Source organism: Pelodiscus sinensis, chromosome 7 (assembly GCF_052426305.1).
Source record: "Pelodiscus sinensis isolate ZL-2025 chromosome 7, ASM5242630v1, whole genome shotgun sequence".
Taxonomy (NCBI): Eukaryota; Metazoa; Chordata; order Testudines; family Trionychidae; genus Pelodiscus; species Pelodiscus sinensis.
The window spans coordinates 60,131,657-60,147,200 of record NC_143058.1 but is presented as its reverse complement, the minus strand read 5'-3'; the positions used below and the strand labels follow the sequence as shown (position 1 = coordinate 60,147,200).

Here is a 15,544-nt window from a genome sequence, read left to right as displayed (position 1 = left end):
GGAGGGCCTCGTAAACCATGCCGAGAAAACTGAAGTCAGCAAAAGCCTGAGATTGATAGACAGCGTGGAGCTTTGATCAGCTGCTATCTATTGTGGTTCATTGTATATGATCACTTTGAAAAAGTGGAAGATTTAAATTTAAATATGTCAGAGATTATAGCTGTTGTAAACGAAAGAATAGCAACAAATACTGCAAGTGGGAAGCCAGGCAGACAGCTTAGAGAGCAATCCGGAATGAATTCTGGCTCTCCAGTGCAAAAAGCCAGTGCAAATCTATTGAGAAGTTTAACCATACCCCACGCTCTTTGTCCTTGCAGTAAGGATTGATTCAGGGACACAAATCAGATATTCGAAATGGTAACACAGAGAACCTGTGGGGCAACGTTTTAACCTGCCCGGGCACTTATTCATGGATTTAAAAGTAGTCATTCTCCTACAAAGTAATTTCAGGGACCAACTGCAGAGAGGTTGTTTCATATGTAAACGGGACATCACCACCAGGGAATGAACAAAGATATGAACTGGATGGGCCATTATACTCAACACTCAAATGACATCAAAAGCTAAGTTTGAGATACTTACAGACCACTCTATTAGCCTCATTTAGGACCAACACTATAATTGACCAGGTTCGGTTTGGTTTTCCTTCCTCCTCTCTCTGCTTTTTCTGCTTTAAATGGTGGGGTTTCTATGCCTTTTGCTCCACTCATCTGAGGAATTGGGTTGTGCCCAACAAAGCTCATGATACTATATATATATATATGTATTTGGTGAGTTTCTAAGGGTACGTCTACACTAGCTCGTTAGTTCGAGCTAGGTAGGGTAATGAGGGCAAGCGGAGTTGCAAATGAAGCCCGGGATTTAAATATCCCGGGCTTCATTTGCATGTTCCCGGGCGCCGCCATTTTTAAATCCCCCTTAGTCCGAACTCCATACCCATACCGGCTTCATGTGGCACGGAGTAGGTAGTTCGAATTAAAGATCCTAATTTGAACCACCGTTACTCCTCGGGCACGGAGTTCGGACTAAGGGGGATTTAAAAATGGCGGTGCCCGGGAACATGCAAATGAAGCCCGGGATATTTAAATCCCGGGCTTCATTTGCAACTCCGCTTGCCCTCATTACCCTACCTAGCTCGAACTAACGAGCTAGTGTAGACGTACCCTAAGGTGTTACAGGACCACTTGCTTTTTAAGGTTTTTTTTAAGTTACAGATTAACATAGCCACCCCTCTTAGACATTTTAGGGGATGGTCAGCTTTGAAAATATACCAAGGACTTTCTAGAGCTAGAGAGAATTCCTAGGATCAGTTGAAATGGACCCGATGCCTTTACCTTTAGAGCAGCACTTGTCAGCGTAGTCACGGCGACATGGGCTGAGTCCAGTTGATCGGGATTGAAGGCAACTTGGGCTGCATGAAGGACTGAGTTCCTTTTCAGCCTGTATCACATTTCTGCACAAGGCTTGCAGCTGGTTTTCCAGCTGCGTGATGCCAAGCAAAAAGGCGGATTTCAGCTGTTTCCTTACCTGCTGAGTTCCTTCAGGCTTTTCTCCATGTTCACAATGTCCTTCATCTTGTAGATGAACCATTTGTCAATGGCGGTGAGCCTGTGAATATCATCCACGGGAACGCCATCAGACAAGGCCTGCCAAAGAGAAGAGACCGTAAGTCATGCACTTTAACAAACACTTCATAAGCATTTCATTTCCCTGGAAATGTGTGGTAATGATTCCCCATATCCTATTAACATCAGCAAGACTTTTGCCTGGGCAAGAAGCACAGAGTTTGGCTTCCAATGAAATTGTCGGCCAAACTTCAGGTGACTTTCATAGGGATGGCTGCTGGTGGATACTTGCTGTAACTACGTATGCTATACATACTGCGTGCTATATTCATATATAATATACTGTTGACTTCTCCTCTGTGCTTCTTATTACCAAGGTCCTGTACTTTCCATGTGCCTGTGGTCTGCTAGAAACAAATTTGATCAAAGATTGGGTGGGGTTCTCGATGGTTGAGAAATTGGTGGTTTTGAAAAGCACTTTGATTCATAGTTTAAAGCTAGATTGACCCTGAATGATGGAAAAGTTCACCTCCAGGACCAGACTTCACAGCTGTGAACACCATTCGGGTTCTTTCTCATTCTCAAGGTAACGCAGGCTTCAAACTTTCCTGAAGATGCTTTATTATGTGGTTTGGGGTTTAGTTTATTTTTAGTAAACTAAAAATTCATTGAGTAAAAAGGAAACCCACTCTATCTCACAGACAGTGTAGTATAGGAGACAGGATTTTTTTTAAAGACCACAAAGGAGACTAAAGTACATGTATAAGAGCTAATTATTATTATGCAGATAAATATTGAACAGGGGAGGAGGCACAGCTTTCCCTGTCTTAAAAAGACAGCGTGTGGCTTCTCTCAGAAACATACCCAGCAGTAGCCAGCATACACATTCAGGGTATGTCTACACTACCCCGCTAGTTCGAACTAGCGGGGTAATGTATGCATACCGCACTTGCTAATGAAGCCCGGGATTTGAATTTCCCGGGCTTCATTAGCATAAGCGGGGAGCCGCCATTTTTAAATCCCTGCTGCTTCGAACCCCGTGCAGCGCAGCTACACGGGGCTCGAACTAGGTAGTTCGGACTAGGTGCCTATTCCGAACTACCGTTACTCCTCGTGAAACGAGGTGTACCGGTAGTTCGGAATAGGCACCCTAGTCCGAACTACCTAGTTCGAGCCCCGTGTAGCCGCGCTGCACGGGGTTCGAAGCAGCGGGGATTTAAAAATGGCGGCTCCCCGCTTATGCTAATGAAGCCCGGGAAATTCAAATCCCGGGCTTCATTAGCAAGTGCGGTATGCATACATTACCGTCCTAGTTCGAACTAGGAGGGTAGTGTAGACATACCCTCTGTGTCACTGTCACACCCGCAGTCGCTGCCACACACATACTGCCACACACACTCTCTCGGTCTCTGTGCCACACGCACACAATCTGTGTCACAAAGTCTGTCTCACACACAGAGTGTCTCTCACACTCACACACTCTTTCTCTCTGTAGCCCCCAGCTCCACCCCTTCTGCCTGAGGCCCCGCCCCTTTCGGGAGTCAAGAGCTGGCCCATGACCATTTATCAAAATTCATGAAGTGCCCCCCTCCCCCGTGAAAAGTATTGCCCATCCCGATCTACGATCATAGTGATTTAAGTGAAAGGCTCATGGCTGACTCAAGTACAGCAGGTGTCATGAGGACCGATAGAGGAAGAGTTATTTCCATCCTAATATAACAAAGAGGAACTCGTGGGGGGGAACAGAATCGTTGTACCTCATGGGAGGTGATTCACCTCATATGTTTGAGGTGCACAAAGAGGAAAAAGGAATTAGGGATTAAAGAATATTCCACTCAATTACTTCAGCTGACAGTCTGGTAACTAGAGTCAACAGAGTAGACACCATAGCCTTTGCACCCTTCATTACCTTGGCCATTGCATAGACACGAATGCTGGAGGGGTCGGCCAGTTCTTTTTGGAGATCTAAGTTGTCTGGCCACTCTTTATTCATCGGTAGACGTGATGTGAAGCCATCCACCGAAGGGTGGCACATTCTCAGGGCCTTCTGGAAGCACTCCTCAAAGTTGCGCCCAATAGCCATGACCTGTAACAGGGAAAGCTCTCACGTTAACGGGCTGAGGTGTTGACCCTCTCGGTTATTCAAACAGTAGAAATGCTTAGGGTGTAAAATTAAAGCCTGTGGGGAAAATGGCAGAGGGTACGCTGAATTGACTCTGAGGAAGGTCATGGTCCTGGAGCCTTCAAAATCCATGCACCTATCCATCAGGTAAACTCCTGGAAGGTTGGAAAAGCCTCCTAGGACTGATAGAATTTTAAGCCTCAGTAGTGGGAAAAGGCAGAAAATTTCACCTCTGCCACCGAGCCCACTTAAAACCTTAATTAACTTCTCTCATGTGGTTTTGTTCAATGATTATTTCAACTAAAAAACTATCCCATTCCCAAGCTCCAGTGAGCCTGTTCTGCATGGACCCGTTGCAGCTCATTCAACTGCTCATGTGTTTGCCTGCTGGGGAAATATAATCTTCAAAGGGCAGAAAATTAATCTGAAACAAAATGGTGGAAGGGGTCATGGGAAAACTCTCTCCCCTTTCACCCTATGGCACTGTTCCAAGCTTTCAGCCAATCACAACCGAGTTCACCAACAGTCAGGCTGAGGCTAGACGGTTCCGCTAGTAAAAACCACAGTGGTCCTTAAGCTAGACTGTGCCAAGAGCAGCCACAGGAGATCGCCTGACTGAGAAGGGTCTCTTGGAGAAACAACACCTCTGCTCAGGGGGTGGGCCAAGGAGAATGGAGCCAAAGCCCTGTCTATTCCCGATCCTTCTCCTTGTCCACTGACTGCTTGCTTGAATCCAAGGCCCTGGTAGTCTGTGCAGAAGGGGGGAAGGGAGGGGGCTTTCTTACACTCTGCTATTCCCCTGTAGAGGTGGATAGTTCAAGCCACAATGCAGTTCTGTAGTCATATAGCGGGTCAGTGTTGAATACCACCCTTCGGGTGCATCTACACAGCTGTTATTCTGAAATAACCATGCGAGCGTCTACACAGCATTTTGACATAAATTCGAAATAACAGACGGCTTATTCCGACTTCTGTAAACCTCATTCCACGAGGAATAATGCCTCTTCTGAAATAGCTATTTCGGAATAGCCATAGTGTGGGCGCTCCACTGCTTCTATTTCGAAATAGCGCCTTCCCAGGGCCATTCAAAGTAATTACTCCCCGGTGTCTCCTGGGGCTATAAATCGAGGTAGCACTTCCACATTGGGGAAGCCTACCTCAGACTAATTTTGAGGCTTCCCTGTGGTGTAGACAGCCTATTTCAAAATAAGCTATTTCGGAGTATTTCTTCCAGATTAGCTTATTCCAAAATAAGTGTGCAGTGTAGACATACTCCCAGTCAGGTGAAGTAAAATGTGGAAGGTGAATGTAGAACATGAAGTCACAGGGTGTTTAGACACCATAAATATTTGCAGGTATCTTCAGCCCCACACATTATTAAAAATACAATTGCCTTAGCAAGCCTTTTCTCTAGGGCTGTGTCTAGACTGGCAAGTTTTTCTGCAAAATCAGATGATTTTGCGGAAAAACTTGCCAGCTGTCTACACTGGCCATTTGAATTTCCGGAAAAGCACTGACGATCTCATGCAAGATCATCAGTGATTTTCCAGAAAAACTATGCTGCTCCCGTTCGGGCAAAAGTCTTTTTCCGAAAGACTTTTGCCCAAAAGGGCCAGTGTTGACAGCATAGTACTGTTTTCCGCAAAAAAGCCCCAATCGCGAAAATGGCGATCGGGACTTTTTTGCGGAAAACCGCGTCTAGATTGGCCACGGACGCTTCTCCGCAAAAAGTGCTTTTGTGGAAAAGCATCCTGCCAATCTAGACGTACTTTTCCGAAAATGCTTTTAACGGAAAACTTTTCCGTTAAAAGCATTTTCGGAAATTCATGCCAGTCTAGACGTAGCCTAGAGCACTAATTAATCCTTCCCACCATACTGAGGGTGTGTGATTTGAGTGAGGAGGAGGGGGGTGTTTGTAAGGTCTCACTTATCCAAACTATTTAGCAGGAGAGCTACTTGAAAAACTCTAGGGGGAGAAAAAGACAAGAAAACACGCAATTAATTATTTTGCTTTGGATAACTGATGAGCAATTAGCTAATTAAATGGATAATTTACCCATTTTGCTTCATTTATTCCTCTTGAAAAATTAACTGAAGTTGCCACCATTGTTCCAGCCTCTCTTAATTTCAGATTTTAAAAGTCAAGAGGTGTTTAGTGCCTCACTTTCAAAGGCCTAGCCTACCTATGCTGAGTGAGAAAACAACAGTCAAAGCCAAAGCAACTTGACCCTTTCAAGAGGGCGTCAGGTGCTGAGTTCTGTTCTCAGTACAGCATCAGGCTAGAAATAAGGTGCAGAATGTCAGCCGTGAAGGTGATTAACCTTTGGAACGGCTTCCCAAAGGTTGTGGGTTCTTCACCACCGGACAGCTTTAAATCTTTCAGAGCGGGTGTTTTCATAAAAGAAATGTTCCTGTTCAAACAACTGCTGGACCTGAAGCAGGAATTAATTCAGGGAAATCCTATAATGGGACTATATATGGTCCTTCTGGCCTTGGAATCTAGGAACCTCAAGAGCAGCCTACCATGCTATTGCCTAACATGGCTTTCGCAGTCCCGCATCATTCTCGTTGGAACCAGTAAGGAACAAAACTCCGATGATTTGAATAAGCTCTCAACAGACCAGAAATTTACTTTGAATCAACTGGGGCTGGAAAGCCAAGCAGAGCATTTTTGGAAAACACATTTTTTCCAGCCATGCTGGAAACATCCCAAAGCATTTCCAGGGGACCAGAAAATGTTGAGGAAAGTAGAAGGGAACAGTATTGACCAAGGAATGGTAACAAAACTTTTACAAATAAAGTCATGCAGGGTCCCAGAACAGGTTTGCATTCAGTTTGGGGTGATTTCTTCTCCCCATTCTTATTTTATTTCTACTTCATTTTTTCATCCCCTGTCGATCTGCAATCAGCCCCCCAGTCATCATGAAACAGCGGGGCTACGTCTACACTGGCACCCTTTTCTGGAAATGCTTAAAACAGAACAGTTTTCCGTTATAAGTATTTCCGGAAAAAGAGCGTCTACATTGGCAGGATGCTTTTCCGGAAAAGCACTTTTTCCGGAAAAGCGTCCATGGCCAATGTAGACGCTCTTTTCCGGAAAAAAGCCCCTATCGTCATTTTCGCGGTCGGGGCTTTTTTCCGGAAAAGACTACTAGGCTGTCTACACTGGCCCTTTTCCAGAACAGTTTTCCAGAAAAAGGACTTTTGCCCGAGCAGGAGCAGCATAGTTTTTCCGGAAAAACACTGACAATTTTACAGTAGATCATCAGTGCTTTTCCGGAAATTCAAGGGGCCAGTGTAGACAGCTTGCAGCTTATTCCGGAAAAGCGGCTGCTTTTCCAGAATAAGTGACCCAGTGTAGACACAGCCCAGATGTTAAATTTGTTCCAGTTTGGTCCCCAATGCTAACTGTTAGACAACGAACTACCTGATTAGTGGGCAAAACCTTGTTATGTGATATCTCCACAGATTCATGGAACTGGAAGGAACCTTGAGAAGTCACCAAGTCCAGTCCCCTACCCTTCAATGGCAGGACCAAGAGTCATCTAGATCATCCATGACAGCTGTTTATCTAACCTGCTCTTAAATATCTCCAGTGAGGGAAATTTCACAACCTCCCAGGGCAATTTATTCCAGTGTTTAACCACCCTAAAAGTTAGGAGGTGTTTCTTAATGGCCAACCTAAATCTCCCTTGCTACAGTTTAAACCCATTGCTTCTTGTCCTATCCTCAGAGGCTAAGGAGAGTAATTTTTTCTCCCTCCTTTTTATAACACCCTTTCAGGTACTTGAAAGCTGCTATCACGTCCCCTCCCTGTCTTCTCCTTTCCAAACTAAACAAGCCCAGTTCTTTCAGTCTTTCCGCACAGGTACACCTCACAGTTGCAAGTAGTAAGCGAAACTGACAGGAGCTTATGCTCCCATTGGCCTCCCATTGCGAAGATGGCACCAAGCTTGGCTTAAGAAAGGTCAACTCCAGCTACATTATTTACGTAGCTGGAGTTGCATACCTTAAGCTGACCTTCCGGGTCTAGTATAGACCTGGCCTAATGTAGCATTAGAATGTTTTCTCGCTACCCTTTATGTCTCTAGCTAGTTTGAGCTTGGTTTTTTTGCTTTGGCCTTTCTAATTTTACCTGTACATACCTGTGTTATTTGTTTCTGTTCATCTTTTGTAATTCAACCTCGTTTCTACATTTTGTAGAATTCCTTTGTGATTTTTCGATCTTTCGAGATTTTCTGGGTAAGCTAAGGCAGTCTGTCTTCAGTTGTTTTCTCCATACACTTGCTTCTCATGGGATCTTACCTACCATCTCCCTGAGGGTACGTCTATACAGACAGGCTAAATCTGAAATAAGCTATGCAACTTGAGCTACGTCAATTGCGTAGCTTAAATCAAAAAAGCTTAATTCAGCTTTTGGGGCTGTCTACACAGCAGGAAGTCTGAGAAAGATCACTCTTCCATGAACTTCCCTTACTCCTCATAAAATGAGGGTTACAGGAGTTGGAGTAAGAAGTCCTCCAGATCGACATTATGTCAACATTATGTCAAAATAACTGCTTGTGGTGTGGACACGGACTATGTTCTTTTGGAATAATGTCAGCTGTTCTGAAATAATGCTGCTGTGTAGACATAGTTTGCTAAAGTCCACTTTCTTGAAATCCATTGTCTTTATTTTGCCATTCTCTCTACCATTCTTAACAATCATGAACTCTGTCATTGTCTGAATGCTTCCACCCAAACTGCCATCCAATTTCACAGTCTTAACCAGTTCCTTCCTATGTGTCAAAGTCAAATCTAGAACAGTTGCCCCTCTCCGTTCCCTCCCCCCTCCGCCACCCCCAGTCGCCTTCTCTACCTTCTCAAATAAAAAATTGCCTCCAATACATGCTGTTGTGTTCAACCACAAATATACTCAGCACTTCTGTAACCACAGTTGATAAACTGGAACAGAACTGCAAGTGCAGAGCTAGCATCTGTTTTGAGAAGAACGGCCCTCTAGGTTCTAAATCCTCCTCAACGCCCATTTGGCTGGCAGGCCAGACAGGAGCGGCAGCCGGAGAAGGCCAGGGAGAAACATTAATGGCACAGAAGACGGAAAAGGAATGGCGAGAATTTCCAAGCACTTACCTCTCCCACGCTCTTCATGGAGCTGCCAATCTGGCTAGAGGTGCCCTGAAAGCGGTCCAGGTCCCAGCGAGGTATCTTGGCGACCATGTAATCCAGACTGGGCTCAAAGCAAGCGGAGGTTTTCCCTGATACTACATTCTTGATCTCTGGCAAGGGAATCCCCAGGGCGATTTTGGCAGCGATAAATGCTAACGGGTACCTGGCAGAGACAAGGGAAGGAGGCTTTTTTTAGTGTTAAGGCTGGTGCTGGAGAGGGGAAAGAAATCTATAACCCTCTGGAACTACTTTAATAAAAATAGCCACTGCATTCTGTAGGGGTGGCACTGCACTGCTGGCACCTGGTAGGTGGGAGCAGCAGGGAGTTTGGATGCAGGGGCATGCATTGCATGCTGGGGTAGGAGTCACTATTAAGGATGAAAGACAGTCTGAGGCTTAGGCACCGGATTGGGACTCAAGAGACTGAGGTCAGGTCCTGCCTCCGCCACAGATTGCCTGTGTGACCGTAAGCACCCATGGAGAGGAAATTAGTGGGTGCTGAGTACCCACCAGCAGCCAAACTCCCCCTCAGCCTTTTCCTCCCAGCGCCTCTCACCCACTGGTTGCCCCACTGACCAACCCCTCCCCCACCCTCTCAGCATTTCCAGAGTGCTGCAAACAGCTGATTCACAGCATTCTGGAGGCCCCAGGAAGGTGAGGTGGCTGAGGTGTACTCGGGAGGAGGAGGGGAAAAGGCAGAGCAGGGATGGGAAGAGGCAGAGGTGGAGTCTTGGGGGAAGGTAGAGTGGGGGAGGGCTGGGGTGGAGAGATGGTCCGGCACTCCCCCCACCAGCCAGAGGGGAGGTTGGCGCCCTTGGGTGTATGTGCTGACTTGCACTGGTGCCAGACGTTTGGCACCGGTGCCTGCGGGATTGCCTACTGCCATAATGTTTGCTAAACCGGTCATCTCGCACAACCTTCATTTCATTGAGAATGCCTCATTCCATTAGAATAGGACTGTTCTCGTCTTTAGGAACTGCCAGTATTGCTGAACCACCCGCACCAAAACACGCAAGAAGAGTAACCAATGTTCCCTTCAGTCTTTTCCATCCATGTGCAGAAAAAATAAAACATTTATGTGCCCTGAGGGACACCACTTGAAACAAAAACCTAGCCGTGAGTGCTCTGCTAATCAACAGGGGGTGTAATAGGGAGGACCAAGCTCTGAGTACAAAGAAAGGGCCACAGAGAAGTCCTCTAGAAGGCTAGAGTGGGGACAGAAGTACTGACCAATCAGGGGCCAGGGAGGCCTACAAAAGGTGCTGCAAAGCTCCGTAGCAGTTCAATGTCTTTGGAGCCCTGAACCAGTGACGACTGGGAGGCTGGTTGGCTACAGGAGAAGTGGTGCCACGGGAAGCTTTGTGTGGGGGGCTAGTGTGGACTATATGTTGGATTAGAAGATAAAGCCTTGAGGTAAGAGCATAGGAGCTGGCTCCAGGAGGGGAAGCCCTGGAGACACCACCCTTGTCCGGAGTGGGACACCAGTCTGAGGGCCAGAGACACTCTCCAGAGGGCACCGGGATGGGCCCTGTTAGAGGCGTGCCCCAGAAGGTGTTTGTGATACGCAGGCTGTGGCTGGACGGAGGGCCTAGTGGCCAAAGAGGCTTTCGGCTAACAAACCGAGGAAGCGCAGGAAGGGGCGTGAGGTGAGTGCCGGCCCCATTACAACGCGGCCCTGGAGTCTCTCCTGAGCGGCCGCACACGCACCCAGCTTCCAGACCGCACTGATGGTACCTGCAAAGCAGCTGGAAATGCTACTAATTGAATACGTGCTGCTGGAGAACCTCTTTTGGCCTGTGTCCTTGTCATTCGCAACTAGGGCACTATTATAATAGGTGCTCCACAAGCACATAGCAGAAAGACAGCCCTCCCCCGCCCCCCGTGGAGAGTTTCCAATCCTTGTATCTCTTCCCATGCACATCCCAACAACAGTCACTTTCACCAAAAAAGGGGGGGACTTTTGTGGGCCTCCATTAGCATAGTACTGTTCTAAAGGAAAAGCCAAATTCTTCAGTGCTTTTGCCAGGGAGCCAAATGGGGAGTAAGGACTAAACACCAAGCCCATTTCCATTTGGGAGTCAGCCAGCTCTGGGATTTCCAGAGAGTGGTTCTAAAGCCGTGGAACATTTTACACTCTGGTGGTTATTTTTGGAAGGGGGAGGGGGTGAAGTGTGAGCAATGCTGGGTGCACTCCACTCCACCCGAAGCAACGGGAGAGGTGGGTATGCAGCCCTTTGAGGATAGCCAAGGTCGATTGCTTTCTGCAAAGCTTTCTTTGTTCTATACATGCCATGCTACTGAGACACAAGACGAATGGATCGGTCTCCCGGAAGGGTCTGCGAATGCGAGGGAAGCAACCGAACGCTTCTTCTCCGCTAGACCTGTCTCCAGTTTGTGACATCGTTTCAAAACTGCAAGAGTTGTTGAGAACTGGAAACGAAGGACCAATCGGCACTTCTCAATAAGCAGCATCAGCAGAGTACAATTAAGAAGCCAATTTTAACCAGCCAGATTTGACCACTTGTGATCTTGATTAGTTTATGATTAGCCGGCTAGACAGCAATACCATTTGATTCAATCTGGCAGAGAGCTTAGCAAGAACTAAGCCCTGTGGGGTGTCAGAGATGATCTGAAGCCAGCGTACACATGCCAGATAATGTACTCTCTAAAAACAACCACCAGGTTCCCCTTTGAAAAGGTTTTTAATACCCAGTGTGTAAGTGAACTTCTATACTGCAACTCTATTTCGAAATAACTAGCGCTATTCTGAAAACACCTAGTCCGCCTCTATACAGCAGGCAGTTATTCTGAAATTGTGTCAAAATACTGTCAAGCTGGAGGACTTTTTACTCCGACTCCTGTAACCCTCATTGTACGAGGAGCAAGGGAAGTCGGAGGAAGAGTGTTCTATCTCGAAATACGTGCTATGTAGATGCTTCCTATTTTGAAATAAGATACGCAATTGACGTAGCTCAATTTGCATCGCCTATTTCAAGTTAAGTCCTTCCGTGTAGACACACTAGGTTGCCTGCCTCAGGTGCTGCTTTGCCCAACTCTTTTCCCTTCCCCAGCTTGAATTTCCTGCCTTACCCTGTGGCCTTGGATGCCAAAGCAGAGCTTCTGGAGAGCCTGGCATTGACCTCAATGATGCAGTACTCCAGGGAGGTAGGGTGTAGGGCGTACTGGATGTTGCATTCCCCCACGATGCCCAAGTGTCGGACAACCTTGATGGCACTTTCCCTCAGCATCTGAAATTCCTCGTTGGACAGGGTCTGGCTGGGAGCCACAACGATGGAATCTCCTGTTTGTCGAAACAAAAACCAAAAGAGGTGAGTGGTGATGAAGTCTGGCCTCTGGGGTCGTGTCTCTGCTCACCCGCTGCATCTTACACCTGTTGAATGATGGGGGCTGTGGAAGAGGCTGGTTTTCAGGCATTTCGAAGCAAGGCACAGACCGTGCTACTATGTGAAATATGAGACAATATGGACAGACTCAGGGTGTGGCAGCGTGTGGGGCGTCAGATCTGGTAGGACTCAGATCTGACATGCCCACGTCCTTGCTCTCATTGGCCACGTAAATGCATCAGCTACAGTAGGAAGACAGACATTATATGAAAATGAGGCTCTAAAAGCAGTCTACACTGAGCCACACTGTCACTTATAAAGAACCTACCTGTGTGAACTCCCATAGCATCCACATTTTCCATATTACAGACGGTGATACAGTTATCAGCTGCATCTCTCACAACTTCATACTCTATCTCCTTCCAGCCAACGACGGACCTCTCCACTAGAATCTGGTTGGTCACTGCAAACGCCTGGGAATCGGGTAGAAGAATCAGTGAGGGAAGACAGACAGCAGGGGATCCAAAGGAAGAAATATGTTTCTATTAAGCACATGTAACTGAATTGGATGCATTCCAGTGTTTAAGGCTCTGTCGCCACAGATGGATTCTGGGTAGATTACTTCTACCCACTGTGCCTCAGTTTCTCCATCTATAAAATGGAGATCATGCTACTGACCAACTTTGTATATCACTCTGAGATGCTAATGGAAAGCACTATACAAGGGTATGTCTACACTACCCCGCTAGTTCGAACTAGCGGGATAATGTAGGCATACCGCACTTGCAAATGAAGCCCGGGATTTGAATTTCCCGGGCTTCATTTGCATAAGCGGGGCGCCGCCATTTTTAAAACCCCGCTGGTTCGAACCCCGTGCAGCGCGGCTACACGGGGCACGAACTAGGTAGTTCGAACTAGGCTTCCTCGTGGAATGAGGAGTAACGGTAGTTCGAACTAGGAAGCCTAGTTCGAACTACCTAGTTCGTGCCCCGTGTAGCCGCGCTGCACGGGGTTCGAACCAGCGGGGTTTTAAAAATGGCGGCGCCCCGCTTATGCAAATGAAGCCCGAGAAATTCAAATCCCGGGCTTCATTTGCAAGTGCGGTATGCCTACATTACCCTCCTAGTTCGAACTAGGAGGGTAGTGTAGACATACCCTAAGATAGTAACTATTTTGTGACAATTGTCCTGTAGTTTTTGTTGTTGTTGTTGTTGTTGTTGCAATGGCCTCATTTAAATGTTGTGGAAAATAATGTGATAAGACAAGAAATTAGGACATTTAGACTAGCAACAGAAATGAGAAATATAAATTAAAATAAAAAATAAGGTTGCACTTCTGCAAACACGCACATGTTTACTTTTATATATGCAAGTAGCCCCACTGACGTCAATAGGATTATTTCTTTGTGTAAAATCAAATGGGTGACTAAGCTCCCATCAAATAGGGTGCTTGGACAAACAGCTGAATTAACAAGACAAGTCACATGCATAACTAAAAACACTGCCAATTGCTGTGACTTACTGACCAGAAGCAAGAGTTAGGAATTATTCTGAACCGTATCTGGAAAGCACTCCTAAATTGGTAAACGAGTATGATCCAAATGGATCAATTGACATTAATATTAACTTTTATACAAGGAGGTAGTTAAGTCTCACGTGGGTTGCTAGAAAATAACAAACACTATCACTGTTCAGGATACAGTAGACTTCCGATAATCCGGAATTTATGGGACCTAGGTGGTGCCGGATTATCAGATATGCCGGACTATCAGGAGGTACTATAAGATGGTTATATATATACTGTATACATTATATACTGTATATAAAGTGTTCTTAACCCTTTTTATTGTACATACTGTATACAGTATACTGTAATGTTTTCGTTTTTTTAAGCCTTTTTTACCCTTTTTGCTCAGTTCAGCTGCTACCGCTGTTACCTTGTGACTCATTTTTTGCTGAAGCTCACTCACTAGGCTCTTGCCATTTTGATGCCGGACTATCAGGAGTGCCCGACTATTGGATGCCGGACTATTGGAGTTTTACTGTAATATAGCCTGGGGCCTATGGGATTTTGTTGACTTCAGGACTGCCTATACTGCACAGCATCTTTGCTTCTCTCACAAATTTAACCTTTGCATGACACAGTCCTGTGTGTGCAGATCCATGTTTTAATATAGTTAATTATCCCCATCACAGGAAATGAAATATGGAACTGAAATTATAGGAAGAAACATGCTGGTTTTACAAGTGAATCCCACCTCATGTTAATCTAACTGGTCCTTGATCCATATTTATCTTGTTAGGATCCCAGTGCTTGCCCTAGATGTTAATACAGAGTTTCCTTTCCAACATTTGGCTCTTTGCAGGCTAAAATACTTTTCAAAGAGGAAGGTATTTTTTTTAAATGAAGAAAGGAAATCTGGTTGGGGAAAACTGCGAAGGTTGTTTAAACTAAAAAAACCACTTTTTAACCAATGAAAATTGTCATTGCAGTCAAATTTTCATGTTTTTCCACAGAAAATAAAAAATCCAGCCTTTCAAAAACTGAACATTTTATTCCCAAACTGAAAAACATTACCCACATTTTCCTGATTTCTGTTTTTAATCGGATTTTTTTTTAAATACTAAATTTCCTGAGGAAAAATAATTGGCATTTTTTCTCCCACTGAGCTGATGCAAAAGATCTGAAAGTCAAGTTTCTCACAGGAGTCGGACACAGCCCAGATCTCCCCTTTCCCCCTGTAAGAACCAAATACAATAATGGCCTAGCCCTACCAATCTCTCTATTCCTGGCCCTTCGTTGTAGCTAAGCTTTTACTTTCTCTGAATCTTCCTTGTGACATTCGTTCCTGAGAGCAGGAGAAAAAGAGACCATTATGTTGCTTTTTCACAAAACTGCTGAAATATTATCTTAAATTATGAGTCATTTCTGGCAGAATGTAACAGCAGTGAACAATACTGCTTATCATTCATGCTACCCAAGTCAATGGCAAATATTATGAAAACAAAACCTTACAGGACACCAAGAGGATGTTTTAACATTAGATAAAGTATGTAGAACTAGGCTCGTGTGTGACTATTACAAGAATATATGAAATCAGATGGCAAGGCAGATCCCCATAGCTATCACCCACATGCATACCTTGGTTCCAAGATCCAACAGTCTCTCTTTGTCGGGACAAATACCTGACCCTAGTCCTCCCAGAGCATAAGCAGAGCGTATCATGACTGGGTAGCCAATCTTTTCCGCTGCATTCAAAGCATCTTCAATCTTAAAACAAACAAATAAATATTACATGAAACCACAAGGACTAAGCTGATTCGAGTGTACGCATCAGGTTATAGAGT

The 15,544-nt window shown here is 45.5% G+C and overlaps 1 protein-coding gene across 1 annotated transcript in view; it reads right to left on the bottom strand.

Annotated features, from left to right (window-relative positions):
* Positions 1-15,544, bottom strand: part of CPS1 (carbamoyl-phosphate synthase 1) — a 288,535-nt gene that overhangs the window by 58,629 nt on the left and 214,362 nt on the right. The window contains exons 17-22 of the mRNA XM_075933931.2: positions 15,339-15,467; positions 12,526-12,670; positions 11,944-12,154; positions 8,818-9,016; positions 3,475-3,651; positions 1,528-1,646 (exon numbers count right to left, since the gene is read on the bottom strand). Coding sequence (XP_075790046.1) covers positions 1,528-1,646; positions 3,475-3,651; positions 8,818-9,016; positions 11,944-12,154; positions 12,526-12,670; positions 15,339-15,467 — 980 coding nt within the window. The remainder of the gene's footprint in view (positions 1-1,527; positions 1,647-3,474; positions 3,652-8,817; positions 9,017-11,943; positions 12,155-12,525; positions 12,671-15,338; positions 15,468-15,544) is intronic.